The 10,317-nt window shown below is 46.0% G+C and overlaps 1 protein-coding gene across 2 annotated transcripts; it reads left to right on the top strand.

Annotated features, from left to right (window-relative positions):
• Positions 1–526: 526 nt before the first annotated feature.
• pi4k2b (phosphatidylinositol 4-kinase type 2 beta) lies at positions 527–9,759 on the top strand. 2 transcript variants are annotated; one of them, XM_072669567.1, is made up of 10 exons: positions 527–1,023; positions 2,688–2,839; positions 2,923–3,123; positions 4,080–4,211; positions 6,802–6,955; positions 7,046–7,110; positions 7,392–7,491; positions 7,714–7,847; positions 7,993–8,052; positions 8,937–9,759. In XM_072669567.1, exons 1-10 carry the CDS (start codon positions 789–791, stop codon positions 9,108–9,110), a joined length of 1,407 nt encoding a protein of 468 aa, XP_072525668.1. In that variant the 5' UTR covers positions 527–788; the 3' UTR covers positions 9,111–9,759. The 2 variants fall into 2 exon arrangements, with proteins under 2 accessions (XP_072525668.1, XP_072525667.1); XM_072669566.1 differs by having other exon boundaries at positions 7,046–7,119.
• The last annotated feature ends 558 nt before the right edge of the window (positions 9,760–10,317 follow it).

Below are 10,317 nucleotides of genomic sequence, written 5' to 3'. Positions count from 1 at the left end.
TCACAGCCATAATTATCACCATTCAGACCATAATTATCACCACCATCGCTGCAATAATGATCATCACTATCACAGCCATAATTATCACCATCCAGACCATAATTATCACCACCATCACAGCCATAATTATCACCATTCAGACCATAATTATCACCACCATCGCTGCAATAATGATCATCACTATCACAGCCATAATTATCACCATCCAGACCATAATCATCACCACCAACAACATTACAGCCATAATTATTACCATTACAGCCATAATCATCACTGCCATTACTATCACCACTATCATCACCATCAGAATGACCACCACTGTCATAATGATAATGACCATCATCACGGTCATCTTTAAAGAAAATAACGTGCAGGTTTCACAGCAGATGTTTAAGGAAATGTAGAAATGCATTTTTGTGAATAATATTTTTTTTAATGAACGGATTAACAATTAAAATCACTAAAAATAACACCTCTATCCTGCGCGCGACCTGTCGCTTTTACGCGCTGACGTCAGGGGTCCTGCGCGTGCGCATAAACAGAGCGGAAGCAGCTCGTGAAGGCTGATGTGGACGGTTCCAGCGACCGAGGCGCGCGATTAAAGACCCAGAAACAAACAAACAAACAAGCAAACAAACAAGCAGCGGCAGGTCGGCACGAGCTCTCTGAAGAGATGCTGCGGTGAGCGGAGCACGTGCTGGAACAGGAGCCGCCCGGGCGCGCGCGTGTGTGTGTGTGTGTGTGTGTGTGTGTGTGTGAGATTCGGAGAGGAGAGGAGCTCCAGCGCGATGGCCGAGGCGGGTCTGGCGCTCAGGCCGGGGGTCGCTGCACGAGTGCCGCCCGCCGAGGAGCAGGACACCGCGCTGCTGGAGCCCGAGCCCTGCGGGGATGAGCCGGAGCTCTGCGGCGAGGAGGACCTGCTCCTGCTGCCCGAGCCGGACGCGCCTTCGCCCCGCAGAGACCGGAGAGCCAGGCGGGGGGGTCGGAGCTCGTCATCGGACAGAGAGACTTTAGCCTCACCAGGTGAGGAACACCAGACACGGGGGGGGGGCGGGGCGAATCTCACCTGCTTCCTAATCCTTATTATTAATGAGCACCTCACGAGAGTGGGCGTGGCTAGATAGATCAATTTATCAGTAACAGTGCTTCGCCCCTCCCCCTCCTGTCAGCAGCAGGTTCATCAGAGATCTCCCCAGGTAAGATCAGAACATCTTCAGAACATCTGGACCTTCAGACCTGCTTCTGACCGGAGAGAGCTAGAACTAGAGCAGATCCGTGTAACCACCCGGAACCGGCCTGTCCGTGAATCAGTGGGTCAGTGAGTGGGCTATAGAGGGAGTGGGCATTGAGGAGCTGTGGAGCAGTGGAAGAGCTACTGTGTTCTCTGGAATGATGATGATGATGATGATGGTGGTGGAGGAGCTCCATCCAGTACTTTTGGGATGACCCAACATCCTGACCTCACTAACTTCTAGCTCTCGTTGTTGAATGCAGTCAAATCCTCACAGCAATGCTCTGCTGCTCCAGTAGAGACAGTTACTCCAGCAGAAGCAGGAGAAACAACAATGAGCAGGTGTCCAAATACTTTTGTCCGTATAGTTTGTGTATTTGCACCGTTATTGTTCAGGCTGAGGTGGAGCTGCTGCTTCTCGGAGGTTCAGCAGAGACCGAGGGGGAGAAAGGATCTGCATCGGTATCCGTGGCAACCGTTTCCGAGCTCCCTCGACATCGGGAGCTCTGCGGTTCAGGCCACACCAGGCGGCTGAGATGCTCTTGCTTGCAGTTCATCAGAGCAGGATGTTCTGGGTTCTTGGTTCTTGGTTCCACGCAGCTGGTTCTGCTGCTGTTCTGCACATGTTCTTGCTCCGATAGTTAAACGTTCTCCAGTAGAACTTTCTCAGTCCTCCCTCATCTCAAACATCTCAACCGATCGCTTTGTAAAGTCTTCAGGCTGAAGAGAAAGAAAAGCTCAGTGCTTGTGAGGAGTGAGGTGTTGAGGGTCCACAGTGTAAGCTCCGCCCCTTACCCTCTCACTTTACTCTGATAGGCTGAAGCCAGGTGTTTATGGAGAGCCGTGATTGGTACCTTCATTAACATACACTGCAGTACGTCCCCACGCTGACCAGAGGGGATAGCGTAATGCTAATAGATGAGGTCTAAGGCTAACCGTGTATGAGTTGTTAGCCACATTAGCGTTGTAGCTCCAGTGCTTAGCTAATTGGTGGGGTATATGCCCCCATTGCCCCATGTAAGGGCGTCATAGCTCCAGTGCTAAGCTAATTGGTGGTGTATATGCTCCCATTACTTGTTAACCACATTAGCCTCATAGTGCTCCAGTGTAAAACTAAGGAAGTGAACTTCATAGAAAGAGTGTGTGTGTGTGTGTGTGTGTGTGTGTGTGTGTGTGTGTGTGTGTATAAATGGTTCCTGCTTAAAGTTTAATGTCTCTCAGAGGCTCTGTGTTCTTTATTAATGCCCTCACACACACACACACACACACACCCTCTGAAAGTGAGAGTGTGTTGTTGTGCTAGCTGATAGCTGATAAGCTATGTGGGTCACTTCCTGGTGTGTAACTGTACTCCTGGAGGTCCGCTCTCTGTCTCAGTGTTTACGGCTGTGTAAAGGAGTGTGTGTGTGTGTGTGTGTGTGTGTGTGTGTGTGTGTGTGTGTGTGTGTGTGTGTAGGTAACAGCAGTGGCGACTTTAACCATTTCCCGGAGGACCCCGTGTTCGGAGATATAGTGCAGCGGGCGGAGCAGGCCATCGAGAGCGGCGTGTGTCCGGAGAGGATCTCTCAGGGTTCCAGCGGGAGCTACTTCGTCAAAGACCCGAAAGGGGTGAGCGCTTAACTGCCACTGCTCTACATCTGCTGTTTCTCTGACCCCGCCTCCTGCTGACCCCTCCATCTGTCTTCATCCAGAAAATCATCGGTGTGTTCAAACCAAAATCGGAGGAGCCTTACGGCCACCTGAACCCAAAATGGACCAAATACTTCCACAAGGTGTGCTGCCCCTGCTGCTTCGGGCGGGGCTGCCTCGTGCCCAATCAGGGCTACCTCTCGGAGGCCGCCGCCTCGCTCGTCGACCAAAAACTCTGTCTGGAGATCGTTCCCAAAACCAAGGTGAGCTTCAGGATAGTTTTCTCATTGGTTTGAGAAGTCACTATCCATCCATCACAACACCCATACCTTCCAATCCCTGTCCATTACCATCCGTACCCATACCTTCTAAATCCATTAATCCATTCCTTTAACCTTACATACTCTTCTATATCCATCCCCATCGATCCTCATTCAAACCTTAAATAATCCTTATCCTACTAATCCATCCATCCCCATCATCACCCATCCATCCCCATACTTACCCATCCACCCATCCCCATCCACCTATCCATCCATCCCCATCTGTACCATACCCATCAGTCCTCATTCAAACCTTAAATAATCCTTATCCATACTTGCCCATACCATCCATCCCCATACTTACCCATCCACCAAATCCCCATCCATCCCCATACTTACCCATCCACCAAATCCCCATCCATCCCCATACTTACCCATCCACCAAATCCCCATCCATCCCCATACTTACCCATCCACCAAATCCCCATCCATCCCCATACTTACCCATCCACCAAATCCCCATCCATCCCCATACTTACCCATCCACCAAATCCCCATCCATCCCCATACTTACCCATCCACCAAATCCCCATCCATCCCCATACTTACCCATCCACCAAATCCCCATCCATCCCCATACTTGCCCATCCACCAAATCCCCATCCATCCCCATACTTACCCATCCACCAAATCCCCATCCATCCCCATACTTACCCATCCACCAAATCCCCATACTTGCCCATCCACCAAATCCCCATCCATCCCCATACTTACCCATCCACCAAATCCCCATCCATCCCCATACTTACCCATACCATCCATCCATCTGAACTCCTCTTTACCCGATGGCCGTCTCTGCTGCTTGGTGTCTGTATCAGTAAGACCGCCTCTCTCTGTGTGTTGGGGTCTCTTTACGGAGCAGTAATGGTGTCGGTCCTGTTGGTTGTCTTGGGCAGGTTGTGTCTCTGGCCAGCGAGACATTCCACTATAATGCGATCGACCGGGCCAAGTCTCGAGGAAAGAAATACGCCCTGGAGAAGGTTCCTAAAGTGGGCCGTCGATTCCACCGGGTCGGCCTACCCCCCAAGGTGAGACCACGTCACAGGGAGCTCTGTTTTCAGTATGCAGTAAACTCTCGGAGCCCGTCTGTTTACTGCCGTGTTCAGACAGACCAGACTGCAGAAGCTGGGGCAGCTCTTCTGCTGTAAACATTAGGTTCTGTCTGAACTCGCTGCAGCTCATCATAACACAGATCCCAGCTGACAGATCCGAGCAGAGAACCGGGCTTTTAACAGCCTGCTGCATGAAGAGCATAATTATTTAAAGATCCTGTAGAGCATGTTCGTATTGTCTCATTCCTGTAGTGTATTACAGTCTGTCAGAATGAGCGTGTGGATCATATGAACATTATAGAGCATTATAGAGCGCCCCCTACTCTTCCTGTAGTGTATTACAGTCTGTCAGAATGAGCGTGTGGATCATATGATCATTATAGAGCATTATAGAGCGCCCCCTACTCTTCCTGTAGTGTATTACAGTCTGTCAGAATGAGCGTGTGGATCATATGAACATTATAGAGCATTATAGAGCGCCCCCTACGCTTCCTGTAGTGTATTACAGTCTGTCAGAATGAGCGTGTGGATCATATGATCATTATAGAGCATTATAGAGCGCCCCCTACGCTTCCTGTAGTGTATTACAGTCTGTCAGAATGAGCGTGTGGATCATATGAACATTATAGAGCATTATAGAGCGCCCCCTACGCTTCCTGTAGTGTATTACAGTCTGTCAGAATGAGCGTGTGGTCATTATAGAGCATTATAGAGCGCCCCCTACGCTTCCTGTAGTGTATTACAGTCTATCAGAATAAGCGTGTGGATCATATGAACATTATATAGAGCATTATAGAGCGCCCCCTACGCTTCCTGTAGTGTATTACAGTCTGTCAGAATGAGCGTGTGGGTCATATGATCATTATAGAGCGCCCCCTACACTTCCTGTAGTGTATTACAGTCTGTCAGAATGAGCGTGTGGATCATATGAACATTATATAGAGCATTATAGAGCGCCCCCTACGCTTCCTGTAGTGTATTACAGTCTGTCAGAATGAGCGTGTGGGTCATATGATCATTATAGAGCATTATAGAGCGCCCCCTACGCTTCCTGTAGTGTATTACAGTCTGTCAGAATGAGCGTGTGGGTCATATGATCATTATAGAGCATTATAGAGCGCCCCCTACGCTTCCTGTAGTGTATTACAGTCTGTCAGAATGAGCGTGTGGATCATATGAACATTATATAGAGCATTATAGAGCGCCCCCTACGCTTCCTGTAGTGTATTACAGTCTGTCAGAATGAGCGTGTGGGTCATATGATCATTATAGAGCATTATAGAGCACCCCCTACACTTCCTGTAGTGTATTACAGTCTGTCAGAATGAGCGTGTGGATCATATGATCATTATAGAGCATTATAGAGCGCCCCCTACGCTTCCTGTAGTGTATTACAGTCTGTCAGAATGAGCGTGTGGATCATATGAGCATTATAGAGCATTATAGAGCGCCCCCTACGCTTCCTGTAGTGTATTACAGTCTGTCAGAATGAGTGTGTGGCTCATATGATCATTATAGAGCATTATAGAGCGCCCCCTACGCTTCCTGTAGTGTCTTACAGTCTGTCAGAGTGAGCGTGTGGGTCATATGATCATTATAGAGCATTATAGAGCGCCCCCTACACTTCCTGTAGAGTATTACAGTCTGTCAGAATGAGCGTGTGGATCATATGATCATTATAGAGCATTATAGAGCGCCCCCTACGCTTCCTGTAGTGTATTACAGTCTGTCAGAATGAGCGTGTGGATCATATGATCATTATAGAGCATTATAGAGCGCCCCCTACGCTTCCTGTAGTGTATTACAGTCTGTCAGAATGAGCGTGTGGATCATATGATCATTATAGAGCATTATAGAGCGCCCCCTACGCTTCCTGTAGTGTATTACAGTCTGTCAGAATGAGCGTGTGGATCATATGATCATTATAGAGCATTATAGAGCGCCCCCTACGCTTCCTGTAGTGTATTACAGTCTGTCAGAATGAGTGTGTGGCTCATATGATCATTATAGAGCATTATAGAGCGCCCCCTACGCTTCCTGTAGTGTCTTACAGTCTGTCAGAGTGAGCGTGTGGGTCATATGATCATTATAGAGCATTATAGAGCGCCCCCTACACTTCCTGTAGAGTATTACAGTCTGTCAGAATGAGCGTGTGGATCATATGATCATTATAGAGCATTATAGAGCGCCCCCTACGCTTCCTGTAGTGTATTACAGTCTGTCAGAATGAGTGTGTGGATCATATGATCATTATAGAGCATTATAGAGCGCCCCCTACGCTTCCTGTAGTGTATTACAGTCTGTCAGAATGAGCGTGTGGATCATATGATCATTATAGAGCATTATAGAGCGCCCCCTACGCTTCCTGTAGTGTATTACAGTCTGTCAGAATGAGCGTGTGGATCATATGAGCATTATAGAGCATTATAGAGCGCCCCCTACGCTTCCTGTAGTGTATTACAGTCTGTCAGAATGAGTGTGTGGCTCATATGATCATTATAGAGCATTATAGAGCTCTCTCTATTTCTCTCTCTCTCTCTCTCTCTCTCTCTCTCTCTCTGTGTAGGTTGGGTCTTTCCAGCTGTTTGTGGAAGGCTATCATGAGGCAGATTATTGGCTGAGGAAGTTTGAGGCAGAGCCTCTTCCAGAGAACATGAGGAAGCAGCTCCAGTCGCAGTTTGAAAGGCTTGTTGTTCTGGACTATGTCATCAGAAATACAGGTATGTATGTGTGTGTGTATGTGTGTGTGTGTGTGTGTGTGTGTGTGTATATGTATATATATATAATGTATCTATTGTTTTTCTGTGCAGACAGAGGGAACGATAACTGGCTGATCAAATATGAGAAGGCAGGAGATGGAGAACAGTCTGAGAAGGTACAGGAGGTACTGGGAGTTTTCCTCTGACTGGTATTCCTCTCTGGAGTCCGGCAGAGTGGGGGAGGGGGGGTTGGTGGAAACGCTGGGTTCTAGATAACCTCCCCCAGTCAGAGCTGGAGTTTTACAGTGGAGGTGAAGTGAAGCAGACGTCTGAAGCTCTTTCTGTGCTCCTCACAGAAAGATCTTCTGACTGTGCAGTCATACACACAGTACTGTGTGTGTGTGTGTGTGTGTGTGTGTGTGTGTGTGTGTGTGTGTGTGTGTGTGTGTGTCTTTAGGAGAGTGAATGGAGTGAACCCAAAGACTGTGCGATTCAGATTGCAGCGATCGATAACGGCCTGGCCTTCCCCTTTAAACACCCGGACGAATGGAGAGCATGTGAGTCTCTCTCACACACACACACACACACACACACACAGTCAGACCAATCGGTCATCACAGATGTACAACAAACTCTACTTATAAATAAGTAGTAAACTGTCTCTCTCTCTGTCTCTCTCTCTCTGTCTCTGTCTCTCTCTGTCTCTCTCTCTCTCTCTCTCTCTCTCTCTCTCTCTCTCTCTCTCTCTCTCTGCCTCTCTCTCTCTCTCTCTCTCTCAGACCCATTCCACTGGGCGTGGCTTCCGCAGGCCAAAGAGCCGTTCTCCCAGGAGACCCGAGACCTGGTTCTTTCCCGAATCTCTGACATGAACTTCGTACAGGACCTCTGTGAGGACCTCTATGAGCTCTTTAAGGTGCGCCTGATTGCAGTCGCTCGCAGGGTGGAGACAGATCTAAAAATAGACCACCCCGTAAAGCACCCAACCCAGTAACGCACTCACTGAGATATGCAAATGATTTCTGTTCTGATTTTCACTGCTTTAATCATCTTTGTTTTAGACGGATAAGGGTTTCGACAAAACCATGTTTGAGAAGCAGATGTCTGTTATGAGAGGACAGGTGAGTGTGGAACTGACGGACCATATCCAGTATGAAGTTCTAATAATATTAATATCCAGTATGAAGCTCTAATTACATTAATATCCAGTATGAAGCTCTAACAGCATTAATATCCAGTATGAAGCTCTAATAACATTAATATCCAGTATGAAGCTCTAACAGCATTAATATCCAGTATGAAGCTCTAACAGCATTAATATCCAGTATGAAGCTCTAATTACATTAATATCCAGTATGAAGCTCTAACAGCATTAATATCCAGTATGAAGCTCTAATAGCATTAATATCCAGTATGAAGCTCTAACAGCATTAATATCCAGTATGAAGCTCTAATTACATTAATATCCAGTATGAAGCTCTAACAACATTCATATCCAGTATGAAGCTCTAACAACATTCATATCCAGTATGAAGCTCTAACAACATTCATATCCAGTATGAAGCTCTAATGACATTCATATCCAGTATGAAGCTCTAATTACATTAATATCCAGTATGAAGCTCTAACAGCATTAATATCCAGTATGAAGCTCTAAAAACATTAATATCCAGTATGAAGTTCTAATATCATTAATATCCAGTATGAAGCTCTAACAGCATTAATATCCAGTATGAAGCTCTAACAGCATTAATATCCAGTATGAAGCTCTAATGGCATTAATATCCAGTATGAAGCTCTAACAGCATTAATATCCAGTATGAAGCTCTCAGGAAAAAATAATTAATAAATGTTATCGTTTTATTATTATTATTATTATTCCAGAAGCTAACCTATTAGCTGTGTTAATATTAGCGACGCTAATGCTCACTCATTTTAAATGGTTATGTGTCGATGCTCAGCAGTTTTGGTTTTGTAAACCTTCTCTGAACTTCACCACCCGCAGATCCTGAACCTGACCCAGGCTCTGAAGGACGGGAAGAGCCCGATCCAGCTGGTCCAGATGCCGCGGGTGGTGGTGGAGCGCAGCCGGGGAGGCGGCCAGGGACGGGTGGTTCAGCTTGGCAATGCCTTCACCCAAACCTTCCACTGCAAAAGACCCTTCTTCACCTCCTGGTGACGTGGAACCGAGAAGCTGGAGTCAGTTGGAGGGCTTGTTTTGGATGGGATCTGTGGAACCTGTGGAGCCTGTGAAGCTGGAGAGAGGGAACCCTGAAGTGAGAAGGTGTTCTTGTAGATGCTGAAGGTTTTGGGACTGAGTGGAGGTCCAAAGTGAACACCTGGGACTTTTTTTGCTTCTTTTTTTCTGAGCCTTTTTCTGGAGTTCTAGCTCACGTTGGATGAATGGATGGATGTTGGATAAAGGGAAATGGGAGTTGGGAAGTGGAGAAGAAGGTGATTGTCTTGCTCAACTGCCAAATTTTCTAGAATCTAAAGTAAAGAACGTGGAATGAAGAAATCCGTTTAAAACTTGAACTTCTGCTTGAATGTAATCCGCAAGTTTACATTTCACTCCTCTTGGTGGGCAGCACTGAGGGGATGACCGGTGGTGTTTTAATACGATGAATGTATTTAATGATGTAATGTGTCAGGATGCTGTTAGGTGTGTATACACTGAAGAAAGGGGTGGGGTTTGAACTGGTATGATAATCATTTCACCTGAAGCTGTGGGTGTGTGCGCGCACCATGGACTTTCATTCCTGCTGACCGGTTGTTAAAGTTGAACTATACGTAAAACGACAAATCAATAAAACTTGCATATAAAGAAATGATGTACGTGTTCACCAACTTTAATTAAACCTGGCTCGTTATTTTCATTTGTCATCTGTTTTAGCTCAATATTTGACCATTTTGTCTAAATAAATTGACAGCACAAAAAGGTCACTACAAAAAATACATTTTTGCTCAAATGTACATGTTTATTTTTTCTGAAAGTAAGCTAAAACAATACAGTATTGATTGATGAAGTACTTCCCATTAAAATGAAGCATAAAATTCACCTTGGATTTTTTCACTAAAATCACCAAAATAGGTAAGGCTATAGTCTTACCTTCATGTGCATTTTTGGACCATTCTTAAATTCACTTTATTTTCAGTCCACCACGCTTAAATCAGTAAGAAAATGCCTGTCTGGGAGGTTTTAGCTCAATATTTGACCATTTTGTCTAAATAAATTGACAGCACAAAAAGGTCACTACAAAAAATACATTTTTCCTAATTTTTACATGATTATTGTTTCTGAAAGTAAGCTAAAACAATACAGTATTGATTGATGAAGTACTTCCCATTAAAATGAAGCATAAAATTCACCTTGGATTTTTTCATCA

The sequence above is a fragment of the Salminus brasiliensis genome, chromosome 24 (assembly GCF_030463535.1).
Source record: "Salminus brasiliensis chromosome 24, fSalBra1.hap2, whole genome shotgun sequence".
Classification (NCBI taxonomy): Eukaryota; Metazoa; Chordata; class Actinopteri; order Characiformes; family Bryconidae; genus Salminus; species Salminus brasiliensis.
The sequence above is the reverse complement of the archived record's forward strand: the minus strand, read 5'-3'. Positions and strand labels throughout refer to the sequence as shown.